At 44.3% G+C, this 15,209-nt stretch overlaps 1 protein-coding gene across 4 annotated transcripts in view; it reads right to left on the bottom strand.

Annotated features, from left to right (window-relative positions):
- Positions 1–15,209, bottom strand: part of TENM2 (teneurin transmembrane protein 2) — a 1,384,955-nt gene that overhangs the window by 59,640 nt on the left and 1,310,106 nt on the right. For all 4 annotated transcript variants that reach the window (XM_049874278.1, XM_049874280.1, XM_049874279.1 and 1 more), the window contains 6 exons: positions 14,977–15,187; positions 10,047–10,166; positions 7,125–7,386; positions 6,083–6,350; positions 1,803–1,946; positions 1,112–1,361 (listed from right to left, as the gene is read on the bottom strand). In XM_049874278.1, coding sequence (XP_049730235.1) covers positions 1,112–1,361; positions 1,803–1,946; positions 6,083–6,350; positions 7,125–7,386; positions 10,047–10,166; positions 14,977–15,187 — 1,255 coding nt within the window. The remainder of the gene's footprint in view (positions 1–1,111; positions 1,362–1,802; positions 1,947–6,082; positions 6,351–7,124; positions 7,387–10,046; positions 10,167–14,976; positions 15,188–15,209) is intronic.

Below are 15,209 nucleotides of genomic sequence, written 5' to 3'. Positions count from 1 at the left end.
TGTGCTGTTTGAAATTAGTTTCCATTTGTCCACATGATTTGGTCTGAAGCTCCCCATCTGACTACGAACACCCCAATAGCTGGAACTTTGCTTGTTCCCCATTATTTTTCTTAGCCAGTCAGTCCACCACACATACTATGCATTCAGCAAATACTTGTTGAATAAATCTTTCTTTCTTATCCAACCTGTGTTTACAGATCTTCGCCTGGATTTGACAGCCTGGAGTCAACTTTCCTGGGAAAAGGGAGTTGCTAAGAGCTTTTGGGGACCAATATTTCCCCAATACAGAGGAGTCTGGATTTCAGACTTGGAGCAAGCAATGGCCAGGAGGACTCTACCAGGAGTGGATGGAAATTACCTAGCAAGGCTTTTGCAGTAATGCTAAGATATACCCTAGCACACGTGCTAAGGAAGGTCCAGGGAATCTATGTGCTTACACACAGAGGTGCTCAACTCAAACTTTTGAATTAGGGAATGAACATTAGTGATTCTCAAATGTTGAGATGCATCAGAATCTTATGCAGAGCTTGTACAAAATAAAAGAAGCCTTGGCCCTTTTCCAGACTTACAGAATCAGGACTTTTGGGGGTGGGATTCAGGAATTGGTGTTTTTAATAAATGTCACTTAAAAAACCACTGAAATGGGCCAATGGCTGAAAGCAGTGGTTCTCTCACTGTCCGGTATATTAGAATCACCTGTAGCAGTTTTCTAAACTATGGCTACTCAGGTCCTACCCTGGACCTTATGACTGAAAGCCTTTATCCTTATTTGTAAGGCAGGTATTGGTAATAACTTTATCAAATATGTGTGTGGTATTTTATAGATATACAAAGCATTTTCCCAAATCCTTATTTGATTTCAGGCTTAGGGTTTGATCCTCAGCCCACCACGTGGACTGTGTATTCTCTGGAAAGCCCCAAGTAAAGCCACCAGAAGACCCTTTTGGACCACTTCTCAGGAAGTAAATCCCAGCTTTCTCCAGGCTTAACTCTCTGGGGCCTTCATGGGTATTCAGGCTGGTAAAGGACATCTCTGGGCTGGGCGTGTCAGAGGCATGGCTGTGATTAGGGAGCAGTACAGCAAAAGATGGTTGCCTACATGGCCATTTACCTTAACTCTAGGATGCTGGTCACATTTCGAGAGGGAAAGATGCGCCGGATGTAATTGAAGTCACCAACAAAGAGGCTCCCATCGATTCCAACAGCCAGAGCTACTGGGGCCAGCAGCTTGTTGCCTTCGGCAAGGCCATTGCAGCTGGGACAGGAAATGCTCCTGCGGCGGCCATTACCCATGATGCTGGTGATGATGGCGGGCTGCTGGGTCAGGAACTGGTTCTCCCCTGTGCCCTTGTGGAGGATTCCTAGGGGAAGGGGGTAAATGGGAGTGGTTATTGCAGCCCTCTGGTGAGGAGACTTCTATTGCCTACTGAGGCTCACCTTCAATGACAGGGAGAAAAGAACAATTAGGAAAGGTCAACCTTTGGGGAGCTCTCCAATTTCTTCACAGTACTGCTGAGAGAGCAGTAATGGGAGGGGTAAACTCCAAATGCTATGTTATTGGGTAAGATAATATTTGTAGGGTTAGATGAAGAATTGTGAGGTACAGTAAGACTGATGCTCTGGGGACACCAGTTCAACATTTTTTTCACATTTAGAACAAGAAGAATGGGAAAACCTATGAATATTTTGGGCACTTAGTAAAAAATGGCTGAGGGAAGGAGAGGGGCTACCACAGTCAAGACTGGAGAGAAGGTTCCAGAAAAGGTGAGGATGTATTTGGGAAAGGAGATGTGTTCACATACCACTCTTAACATTGAGGATGTGGTGTTTGTCCAGGGACCAACCACCAAGGTTGGAAGGGTCCAGCTCAAATCCCTGAAGAAGGGCTGTCCTTTTCTCCCACAGAATTAGACTGGGGCACGTCTCATATTCAAACCCAACAGACACTGGAAGATAGAAAGGGGTGAGCAGGGTGGGAGAGGAGAGAGAGTTCACTTGATTACTCCAGAGCTCTCTAGCAAGAACAAGATACACGTGCTCTCGGTAATACAGATTCTGTTCCAAAAACTCACTCAAGGAGGCGGGTTGATTGCCTTTCTCTTTGTGATTTCACAATATTAAATTCAGATTTCAAGCTGAACTCAACCTTGAAACTTTACACAGTCATACTCTGTGGGGACAGGAAGACTTTTCAAATGAACAACTGGCTTTCAAAAATGACCCCAGTGACATGGAGGGAGGAGGTGAATTGCTGAAAAGCCTAATAAAAGGCTTCTTTATGGATGGACAGGAGCCTGTTTCTCTCAGCCTCTTGTTCCTGGCATGTATTTATTATCTTTAGTGTTATTTATTTTCACACACTAAAAAAAGGCCTTTGGAAACTAGCGGCTCATTTATATGGAGATTTGGGGGGCAAAAGCTTGTATAAGTTAAGGAATTTTGTATGTTCACTCCAGATCCCAGAAAGCACCAGAGGGGCAGAGGTGGGGGGCACAGCTTCCCAATTTTGTGAAGTTTCAATGCAGAACAGAATCTAAAAACTATGTGTAAAATTCTTGTATTTTGCCACATGGAAAAATGAGCAACAGAGAAGGGAGATGCCAGACATTAGTCTTAGGTCTGTTGCCAGCTCAGGCTTCCTTGTGCTCCATTTCTACCATGTGTAAAATGGAGTCTTTGAAGCCTCAGTTTCTCAGAGAGCTGTGGTAAGGAAGAACCAAAACCAAACTCGTTGTCATTGAGTGGATTCCAACTCATGGCTATTCCATGTGTTACGTAGTAGAACTGAGCTCCATAAGGTTTTCTTGCCAGGCCTTTCTTCTGCTGCTGGTTGGGTTTGAACTGCCAACCTTTCAGTTAGCAGTCAAGCACAAACCATTTGCGCCACCCAGGGACCTGTGGTAATGGTAGGTGAGACCAAATACTGAGATCCACACATTTTTAATTGGAATGCAGCTCTAGAAACATGAGGCATCGTTATTATTGCTTTTCCTACTACATTAAACTCTTAACTACGTGTGTCACCTTTGGGGATTCTCCACAGCTTCTTTTAAATCCTGAGATATGGAAGTGTCGATATCAATATAAGATGCATTTTATTTAAAAACAAAACAAAACATAGTTCCTAGCTTGTTCTCTGAAAATGCCAATAAACAATTACAAATCCAGTAGCAAAGACAATCACTAGGGCCCAGCTTGTGGCTTTGACTTATTTATCTCTCATTAAAAGGAATCAGGACTCCTTGAGGAAATGGCTGAAGCAAGCTCTGGCCATTTTATCCTACCAGACAGTATGGAAGCCATCAAAATCTACTAGGGTCATGTCAAAAGCATTTAGGAGTCAACTTTAATAGGCTCCCACTGACCACATATGAGACAATTTGGCCACTAATAAGAACTGCAACATCAATGGATTGAAACATCTTTGACTCATTTCAATCTATGAATTTATGTTATTAAAAAAAATTAACTGGTCTCCATTGGAGGATGCTAGAGAACCAACTCATGATATAGAACACTAGTGAATAAAGGAAAGAATCAAGCCTTTATCCTTTCTTTCCTATTTGAACTGTACCTCAAATGACCAAATAGTTAATAAGAGAGTACCTGTATATAAAAATACTTCAGATAATGAATGAAGAAGGAATGATAGAATTAAAACATCATTTTTAACCCCAAATGACTTAATGGATCTCGGCAATGAGCATCAACGGCCATTAAAATCACTAAAAGATACACAACCTGACATTACCTGCCTCCTGATGGAAGAATACAGCACCTCTTGTAATTTGTCTTGCCAAAAGAAAATCACACCTGAACCTGAAAAAGCCTCAAGATCCAACTCCCAATTTACAGGAAATACAGGGGACAGAGGAACAGGTTAAACAATCACAGCTAGGCACTTAGAGAACAAAAACAAAACAGACTATGGGAAAGTCTGCCAGCAAACAGGTAAAAAAAAGAGAGATTTAGGAGGTATGTCTGTAGATTAAAATAAACTTGGGAAAAATCAACTGATTGCAAAAGGTAGATCTTATTTGAATTCAGATTCAAACAGAATATTAATATTTTATGATATTCCTGAGAATTGAAATATTGAACAATGATGAGCTATTTGATGATATTAAGAAATCATTGTGGATTTTTTAGTTGTGATAATGGTATTGTTGTATGTTTAAAAATGTCTCTTAGAGATTCATTGTGAAATATTACGGACACAGTGATATGATGTCTGAAACTTGCTTTAGAAAAACATGGGAGATAGCGGTAGATGAGGGCACAGAAAAAGCCAGATTCGTCATGAGTTGATAACTGCAGAAGCTGGAGTGCATGGGTGTGCATTATAATATTCAGTCTACTTTTTGATATTGGCTCTCACTTTGATATTGGCTAAAGCTGGATATATATTTTTTGATTAACCAGTGTTTTATGGTAAATGTACCAATCCAAAACCAAACGTGCTGCCGTCGAGTCAGTTCCGACTCATTGTGACCTACAGGACGGAGTAGAACTGCCCCACAGGGTTTCCAAGGCTGTAGTCCTGACAGAAGCAGACTGCCCCGTCTTTCTCGTGTGAAGTGGCTGCTGGGTTCGAACCGCTGACCTTTTGGTTAGCAGCTGAGGCTTAATCACTGTGCCGCCAGTGCTACTTTACTATCTTTACTAAGTTATTAACTCCACTTACTAGGGAGGCAGTGCAGCCCAGTGGAGAGGGACCCAGTCTGGGGACATACGACTTGGGGTCACTGGCTGAGCTGCTGTGACCTGCTGAGGGTGTGACGTTAGGTAATTAACCCTCTCCCTCCTCCATCTGCATAGTGGGATTACAAGATAGGGTTATTGAGAGGTTACCCAAGACAAAGGATTTAGCACAATGCTCTGCACAAAGGGAGTGTCTGATGAAATCTGGCTGCCAATTACAGTGAAAATTTTTGAGTTTGCTGGTTTCTTATTATGGCAAGCTATCTTTCCTCACAGTGAAAATCAGAAGCCTGCTCGTAAAGGAAACACAGGACTTTAATTAATCTCCAGACAGCTGGCCATAAGAAAAGCAAATACCAGGAAAGTTGATTTTAATCCACAGCTCCCCATTCTTGAAAGACTGATAACCATAGGATCCTTCTATTATGGTGACCACAGGAGACATTGTATGATGTCCTCAATGCCCTGGAACCTAGCAGGTGGCTTACAAACCCCTTAGAGCTCCATTTTCAGATTCTTGGGGTGCGTTCCCTGCCATTTGTGAGCATTCTCTCTGGAACATGACCTGGTCCCCATGGGTCTCTTGCATATCTCTTATATTTTCCCTGCCCCCTATATTTCAGCCACACCGCCTTCTCTCTATTCCTCAAATACACCTCACCCTTCTCTCTGCCTGGAATGCCTTTCTCTGGATTTTCACATGGCTCCTTCTTGTCATTCAAGTCTAAGGTTCAATGTCACCCCTCTGAGGAGCCTTCCCTGAATGCCTACCCACAACTGTCCCTCCTCTGCAGTATATATCATGTATTTTTATATTAGCACTTATCACTGCTTGATATTTTCTTGACCAGTCTGTGTTTATTATCTTTATCTCTTACTAGAACATGAGGCCTATCAGAAGAGGAATCTTGTCCGTCTTGTTGGCCAGTGCTTGGCACATATTGTTGTTAGCTGACATTGGGTCAGCCCATGACTCATGGGGACCCATGCACAACCGAAGGAAATGTTGCCTGGTCCTGTGCCATCCCCATGATCCATTGCAGATTGAACTGTTGTGATCCATAGGGTTTTCATTGCCTGATTTTTGGAAGTAGATCACCAAGCCCTTATTACTAATCTATCTTAATCTGGAAGCTCTGGTGATGCCTGTTCAACATCACAGCAACACGCAAACCCCTGCTGACAGATGCAAGCCTCGTGGTGGCTCTGCATGAGGTACACTGGCTGGGAATTCAATTTGTGTCTCCCACAAAGAAGGTAAGAATTATACCAATGAACCACCAACACCTCTCTGGCACTTACAAGGAGCTACATAAATATTTGTTGAATCAATGCATGATGAAATCCATGAATCAATGAGTGGCTGAAACCAAAAACATACCAACGGCATCTGAGAGTCCGTACACCCTTTGCCCGTAAGCATCTGTCTTGTCCCAGATGAAGGTGTAGGCTAAGTTGGGAGAAGCCTGGAATGACTTCTGGAAGAGATGCCCCTCCACAGCTACCATCAAGTGCACCTTGATGAGGTTCAGGGGTACCGTGGACTGGGTCATGGTGATCTTCAGGAGCGACTTGTACCCTGCGGTTCTGGAGCTCAGGTAGCGAAGCTTCACATTGGAACCAGGGAGCTCAATTTCCTCATGAAGAACCTGCAGGAGAAGCACAGGGTAGGCAAGCGGCATCTAACACACCCCAGCAGGCCAGCTTCTCATAACCCAGAGGCTGCCTGCCGGCTGCCTCCCTCAGGGACGTGTCATGCCTTCTGTGGGGGCAAGAACCACTTTCCATGGCTGAGGAAAAACAACAACAACAACAACAAAATTTCATCCAAAACCATGGAGCGAAGGGGCTGAGGTTATGATTTTTGGATTAATAATTATTCTTGGTCACCGTTGTGTTTCTTTTTAAAAACCACACCGTTGGCAAAAGATGTAAATAAGAACAGCAGGCTTTATTGCTAGCTGCATGCAAGGGGGCCACGAGAGGTTGTAATTATGTGAACCTGCAACTTCCACTGACAATTGGTATAAAGCAACAGGGAGGCAATAATGTAATATGTCCTCTGTTGTAACACCAATGTACATCATTAAAGCGCCTCTTATCATCTATCTCTGTGACTAACAGGAATAAAAAGCAATTTGCAGGTGGGATCCACATATGTATATTGTTTTTATTTTATTAAGCTCCATCAAATGCCAAAGTCTTGAACGACTTGCTGGAAACGTTCAGAGTATCCAGGAGGGATTCAAAGTTCAGTCTCTAGTGGCCATAAATTCCATTGTGCTCATTGCTTTTTGCTCTTCTTCAGCTCCCAATATTAGGTTCTGGCCCGCTCAGGAGAGAAGTGTGATAGGAAGAAGTTGGCCAGTCAGATTGGGTCAGGGATGTACTATGAGTACCACCCAGGTACCTGCTATTCCTACCTGGGTCTCAGGCACGATGGGGTTCTGCCCAGGGGCAGCACTGAAGAAGGTGGACAGGGGGGAGGAGATGATGATTGGATCAGGTCGGACAAAGCCACTGAGGTCACAGCTGGGGATGGAGTTCTCCTCGGTCTTCATCACCAGGGTGTCCATGGCGTAAAAGCTATTCCATGGCAGCCATACAGTGCGCTCCTGGCTCATGAACGGGGCGCGCTCAAAGTGCAGCGTCAAGGATGCCCCCCCATTGGCGATCAGGTCAAACCTGGAGAGAGGGAAAATGGGCTCACTGAGGGGATGAACTCACCTTCAGACAGGGCAGGGTGCTTGAGCTCCTCACCTGAGGGCAGTGGAAGCGCAGAGCACAGAGGAGAAGAATGTGGGTTTTGGAGGTGGATGGCCTCAGCTGGAACCCAGACCCAACCACTTACTAGCTGTGTGACTGAGGGCAAGTTACTAAACCACTTCATCTGTAAAATGAGAATAAGTACACCTATTTCACAGTGTGGCTGAAAGAATGAAAATCATGATGAGTGGATAGCAGGGATCAGCAAACTATGGCCCACTGGCTGAATCCTGCCCACCGCCTGTTTTGGTAAATAAAGTTTTATTGAAACACAGCCATGCTCATTCATTTATGTATCCTTTATGGTTGCTTTTGTGCTACAAGAGCAGATCTTTGTTTCATGACAGAAACTGCAGGTTCTTTAGGCCTGCAAAGCCTAAATATTTACTTTTGAAAAGGTTTTCTGATCCCTGGTGTAAAGCACTTACCACCAAACCAAAACCAAACCTGTTGCCATCAAGTCGATTTCGACTCATAGTGACCCTATAGGACAGAGTAGAAATACCCTGAAGGGTTTCCAAGGAAAGGGTGGTGGATTTGAACTGCCACCCTTCTGGTTAGCAGCTGAGCTCTTAACTACTGCACCACAATGGCTCTGTACTTACCACAGTGCTAGGCTAAGAGGCGTGTTCAGTAAATACTATAGTTGCAGTGATACGATTCCAGGACACAGGGAGGGACTCATTACAGCTCTTCTAATCATCCCTGTTCTCTTTCTGATATGGCTGACAATGGTTTATAAACTATTTCCTGTTTGTTCAAGAGCTGAACTGAGGTATACTACCAGTAAAGTAAAATAAAGGTAACCCTTTCACAATTAACAGAAAAGAAGGTGGTTCACTCCTCCACTAGACTGGCAGCTCATTGAGGGCAGCGAAGCTGTCTCTCTTGGTCCCTTCAGAATCCCCAGCAGCGAGCAGAGTACCTGGATCACAGTGGACACTAGATGAAAATACAGTGACCTGATGGCTTCACCCAGTTTTGGTAGCAATTCTGATGTTTTGGAGTAGACCTGAGGTGAATGAACAAGGAGCCCTTGAATAGTAAGGTTAATATCAGAGTATGCACAGTACAGATGTTTGTTTACCTGTTTATGTATTTACTGAGTGGTCGCGCATGCTTCAGGGGATGGTTTTGTATAGAATACAGAACAGAGTCAAATGTTTTTGAGTAAAATTGTTCCAGGGTAGGATGATAGAATCGAATCATGAATGTTTGTGGACAACAGACTGTGGGATTCCACGGGGCCTTCCCTAATATACCCTGTGACTTCCATAGCTTTGCAACCTGAATAAACTGAAGATCTTTGAGGCTGGGTGGATAATCTGAAAAGTGGGTTTGGGCCAGAATCAGTTAGAAAGCAGCTGAGCGGGATGGGCAGAATAAGGAGGGGACAGAGAACAGGCCAAGGACTCAGAAATGTCCTCTCCTGCTGTTTCACAGGGACTCCAGGACATTAGTTCTTCAAGGATGCTGGCTTCTGAGGACTAACAGGGGGCCAAAGCAGCTCTGCAAAGAACACAGTCACAGTCCTAGCGCCTGAAAATAATTACATCTGGCCATGGAAGTGTATGACAAAGACAGCAGAAATTTAATCAATATTGAGGAATGGATGTGAATCATTAAACTCCTCCTTTGGGTTTCAGAGGTAGGAATATGAGGATAGGGCTACTCTGGGCTGGTAATTTTTGAAACTTCCTGCAAGGCTACTTTAGGACATCAGAAAGCAAGACCCACCTCTTCACCTGTGAAAGACAAGAATTACTGTCCCTACCTACATGACGTGACCAAGAAAAAGCGTTCCATCTGATTGAAAGCAACAGTCCCTTCTTTTATTTGGAATAGAACGCGATAGTGCTTTTTTTTTTTTTTTTTTAGCCCAGAGTGAGTGATATTTTTTTTTCCCCTTCCCATAGATTTCTTTTCTTCTCCTTTGTATCTTTTTCTTTAAATTTCAACCCCACGCCCGACGGATTAAGGAAATGGTAGAGCTTTCATCTTGGTGGGGGCTGAACGTGTGCACGTTTCCAATCAGAAGATAATAGGGAAAGGTTGCCTCCTTCACACAGCAGGGTGACTGCTAAATGTATTTAATTAGGCTCCTCTGATTACATCCCTCTCCCTCAAAACAGTATTGAAAACAACACAACTCCTAAAGCCACAGATGAAAGCGGAAGGGGTTTACCACAGGACACTCCGTTATACATATTCCTGTCACCCCGAACTGCCTTTGATTTAAAATAGGGTGGGGTTGGCTTCCAGGTGCTATCTTCCCTTCTTCTCTGTAGAATCCACCCCCTACCCCAATACATGCACACATAGAAAAGCATTTATCTGGCATCAAAAAGGAGGGTGAAGGCTGTTGGCAGCTGTGCATAGGCTGGCTTTTCTATTTATTTTCCTTTTTTGATACCATACAAAAGCAAGACATATTTTTGTGGGGATCCTGACTAGAGGTCTGGCCTGGTGGGCACCCCAGTCCACAAAGGGGGAGCCACGTGGTTCCAGGCTAGTAGCACCACATGTCCGTGCATGCACACTTGGCTCTGGGTAGGTACAAGCCCCACAGAGCTACTTACGTGCCATCCTGGCGGGTGATGGTGTAGCCATATTTTGGGTACTTGACAAAAGACACGTTCACACCAACCAGGGGAGTCCCATCTGTAGTTATGACTTGGCCTCGTATGAGAGAAACCAAGCTGAGAGAGAAAGAAACATAAGGAATCTGTGAACCACGCAGAGAACAGGAGACAAGGGGGTAGGGGTTGTGGAGTTCCCCTTTCACAGGGCCACTGCTCCTCTGCCCTCATCAGGTCCCCTAAGGCAAGGAGAAAGGTCCCTTGGTGGTGCCAATGGTTTGTATTTGACTGCTAACCTAAAGATTCGAAACCACCCAGTGGTGCCATGGAATTAAAGGCCTCAAGATCTGGAGGTCTACTTCTGTTAAGATGACAGCCAAGAAAACCCTTTGGAGCAGTTCTACTCTGTGACACATGGGGTTGCCATGAGTCAGAGTTGACTGGACGGCAACTAACACCAGTTAACAGGGCAAGGAGAAGACTCTCAGCGTTAACTTCTGACTTCATGTGATTACACCTCACAGAGTGATGTGGGCAAAAGAGATGTGTCAAGGCTTGCTTTTCCTGAGGAGTAGAACTGTTGACATTTTGGGGCGAAATCCATGGGCAGCATTTCCCATCACATGCCTGGGCCATGAGGTCCTCTCTGCACATGGCCTCTACCCTTGGCTTTGCTCCATTTCTTGGCATTGTTTGATTTTTTGCTTGGCCCAATCTTCAGGCTGCCCCTCATCACTCATGTTTATGCCTCAGCCTGGCACAGGGAGTATTATGCTCGAGGGAGAGCTTCCCCATCTGGCTACTCGTTTCCTTCTTTGGCTTTGGAGCAACATTACTCTTCTCCTCGAGGCTGGGATGTGGGAGGGGGTGGAGAAAAACACACAGGTTTTTAGGAGCCTGGGATACAGACACATGTGTTTTGCTGCTCTCTAAGAGCAAAATGAAGACGGTACAGGACTGAGCAATAGTCACTATGAGTTGGGGCCAACTAGATGGCAACTAACAACAAGAGGGAAATTTCTTATAATCCATGAGATCCTGAGGAAAAGAGAATACTGGAGGCCATTTTCTTTTTTTTTTTTTCTGGTAGAAATATCACAGATTCTGGAATCCATGTGGCTACATATTTCTTGTATATCAAATTCCTGCTATCTTGAATAGAGGAGGTTTTTTGAAATCCCATCCAACTTTATTTCAGTGTCAGGTAGACCTCCCCTGGCTCCAAGTCACAATAACTAGAACTTTCCCAAGAATGCCAGTCTCTAACCAGCCACCTCTGGGAAATCCCACAAAACTATGGAGATGCCGCAATATTCTACTGAAAGTCCAGGGAGGGAGAATACACACATCTCTCACCCGAATTCTCTTGAGTTCCTGAAGAAACCGCTAGTGAGAAGCTCCATTTTTGCACTGAGACCAGCCCACCAGACAGGTCTGCAGCTGTCCTGTTGGCCTTCCCAGGCACTGGGCAATTTGGCGAAGGCAGACATGTTGTCAGGCTCCAAGGTTCCTTGACACATTCCCATTTCCTGGACTAGGTAATCAAGCTGACCTGTTCCTTGCCAGGATCTTGTCAAAGTCTGCTCAATTTCTAGAATGCTCTTATTTCTGCAATCCCATGTGTCCTGAAAACTGGAGGGATGCTGTCTCCAAGAAACTCTCTTTTTATTAGCAATACCCCCGACTGTTCAACTCCAACCCTTTGATGATCTCAGAGGCGTTTAGACTGTTCCACTGACAGCTCTAATTGTCTGCTCCTGGCTGCCTAACAAATGAATCCCATTTTTAGCTGGTTCCAACCACAATGGTAGAGTGTTTTGAAAGTGGAAAAACTAATTTATGAAAATAATCCTTTTGTTCAATCCGGTTTTCTTATCTTCCTCAGACCAAGCTTTCTTTAAGGCCTTACCAGAAACTATTTTAAACTCAATGATGTGTGTTGATGACCACAAGGTCTATAGTGCTCATGATGAGAAAACAAAATTGACGATTCATTCCACAGTGGTTTTTTTTTTTTTTTTCCTTTTTTTTTTTGCACAACTGTTATTTCATTTAAAGCATTCTGGTAGTATAAGACTTTGTGAAGTGCCATAGGAATAAAATCGGCTGGGTTGCCTGTGATTTCTACCCTATATTTTTCTAATTCTTCATTGCTGCTGGCTTCTTATCACTTCCAGGCAGTCAATTTGCAGAAAAGCTTCAGCTACGACACGCTATCAGTTCATTTCTATTTATGATTATTGGTGTGTAACAATTATCACATTATCTAGATAGTGAGATCTGCTCTATAAATTATAGTGGTGTAGTCAAGGCATTTTAGTTATTTTTGTGTGCCATTATCCCGGGGAAACGCCTTCTTCGAAGTCTTGAATTAAGTTCTTTTTTACTCTTAGCTTTGTCCTTTATTATTTGTCAGATGATAATGTAGTCAAATTCACATGTTGGCTGAACTGCAGCCTTTGTCGTGGAGTAACACCTTGTGTTTCTGAGTTACACCGATACATGGGTGAGCATAGGCTCGTTTGGGTTTGGGTGGTGCTATTTATTGCTGTGTTCAAAGCTTCAGAAGCAGCTTGCTCTCCAGGAAGTTTCTTTCACCAAGGTCTCCGGAACTGGTATGAACCAGTTGCCATCAAGGCAATTACAACTCATGGTGACCCCACACGTGTCAGAGTAGAACTGTGCTCCATAGGGGTTTTAAGTGTTTGACCTTTTGAAGGAAATTTCCAGGCCTTTCTTCTGAGGTGCCTCTGGGTGGGTTTCAACTGCCAACCTTTCAGTTAGTAGTCAAGTGCTTAACCAATTGCACTGCCCAGGGACTCCAGGGCTGGTTTAGATCACCAAATATTCTGGGGTCCCTGCCTGATTTCCTACATCTTGGCTCTAGCTCAATGTACCTTTAGCAGTGGTAACTATTAGTGAGGAGGATGTGACTAAATTATAAGGGACAGGAGAAGAAGGAGCAATAAAAAGGAAGACATCAGGAAATTATTGGATTAAGGGTAGGAATGATGAAATGTTAATCAGGAACCTGATTGAAACAGACCATGCATTTATAGTAGAAGCGCATTTATAGTAGAAGCGAACTCTTATGGATTGAATTGTGTCCCCCCAAAAGTTATGCTGAAGACCTAACCCCTGACCATGTTTGGAAAGAAGGGTTCCCTTTTATTATGTTAATGAGGTCGTACATGAATAAGGTGGGTCCGAAACTAATTCCTTCTGAGTGGTGTCTTAGAAAAAGAGCATAATAGACATAGACACACATGGGAAAAGACAGATGGAAGATCCCTCTACAAGCCAAGAAGTTTGTGTAAGCAGTATTACTTCCTGATTTGCTCCTGAAGTAAGGTAAAAGAAACTAGGAGAAAGATGGTACGACGGAGGCTGTCAGAGGGAGCAAGGGGGCCAGGACCACTGTACTCAATTTCCTAGTTCCTAGAAGGCACTGAAGAAGACTCCAGCCCATATTTCTTATTTCTCCATGTGAAGAATGGAGATAGTACTGGAAAGAATGGAATGGAGCATGGAGATGGTGTGGGGTACTCCAGGAAGACCACACCTACCACCTACATAGGCATAGTCACATCAGCAGACACATGGACATCTGGACCTAGACTGACCCAGAGGAAGGTCGCTGACAGGCAGCCAGATCATAAGAAGACCCCTGGCTCTCCTATTCCTCCACTCTGCCCTCAGAATCAGAAACATTGCTCAAAAGAGTAAGGGCATTTGGGGGGGGGGGTGTGGGCGGGAGGTGTTTCAAAACCAAACTTTCCTCTTGCCCTCTTTTCCAGGACACAGTTCTAACTTGTCCTGGGAGGCAGGGTGGAGGCAAGTTGACAACAAAATATAACCCGAATTTGATTCTAGAATATTCATAAGCCTCAAATTAGCAACTGAGAGCAAAAGCGTTCTGGAGAAACTCCTTATCACCATTTTGGAATTACGGGTGGAATGGAGTGGCACAATGCATTGCACATAGTAGGTCAGTTGTAGATGCAGTTGATGGCGTTGCTATGAGGTTAGAGATAATCAACATGAGATCTCTGGCTTATTACGTTGTTAGTTGCCATTAAGTTGGTGCTGACTCGAGGCAACATAACGTACAACAGAACGAAATGTTGCCCAGTCCTATGCCGTCTTCACAATAGTTGATATGCTTGAGTCCATTGTTGTGGCCACTGTGTATTTTGAGTGCCTTTCAACCTTGGGAGCTCATCTTCCAGTGCTATATTTGACAATATTGTGTTGTGATCCATAGGGTTTTCATTGGCTAATTTTTGGAAGTAGGCTACCAGGCTTTTCTTCCTAGTCTGTCTTAGCCTGGAAGCTCCACTGAAACCTGTCCATCATGCGTGACCTGCTGGTTTTTGAAACACTGGTGGCATAAGCTCCAGCATCATAGCAACATGCAAGCCACCACCATATGACACGCTGACATATGGATGGTGGCTGGCTAATTATAGGTGCTTAATAAATCTTGGCAACTAGCAGCCTCTTGACTCTAAGATGCCATAAATGGTATGTTATCAAGTTAATAATAGTGTTCAAAAACACTTTTTTGAATGAAGGGTTTCATCAGTGATCAAACAAAGGCCACTATCAGAAGCATTATCAAAGGGAATTTAAAAATAATAACAATAATGTCACACAAAATAATATCTTATAAAATCATCCAAAAATCAGGGAATCAACAGCTATCTCAGCAGATTCTGGGCTGAAGGTGGCCAGACCCTCAGAGACCAGGACTCTGCTCTGGGGCCCCACCCAAGTGAGGGAAGGGCCTCCAGCGAGCCCCAGCAGGGCGCTTCCTCCATGGGAAGTTTCCAGGCCAACTGGGCTCCTGGAAAAACCAGGAGCAGCTTTTCCTGCTCTGATAGGAAAGGACCCAGATGAACTCACAGCCTACAGATAGAAGGACACTTACCTGCTGTTGAAGGGGTTGTCTCCAGGAATGATGTGGGTGCTGTCTTTGCCTGCCAGAAGCTTGATGCGGTCGTAGAAGGACTTCACCACAGGCAAGGCTGTCTGGCCCTGCTGGATGATGTCTAGTGGGTCTCGGGAACCCCGGCAGAGTGGGCTGTTCTGACAGGCTGACTGCAGACAGCAGTCAGGGTCCAGGCAGTCCACCAGGCCATCTGAGGGCAGAGGCAGAGCAGG

Source organism: Elephas maximus, chromosome 2 (genome assembly GCF_024166365.1).
Source record: "Elephas maximus indicus isolate mEleMax1 chromosome 2, mEleMax1 primary haplotype, whole genome shotgun sequence".
Lineage (NCBI taxonomy): Eukaryota > Metazoa > Chordata > Mammalia > Proboscidea > Elephantidae > Elephas > Elephas maximus.
Note: the sequence above shows the minus strand (reverse complement) of the source record. Positions and strands in the feature narration are given on the sequence as shown.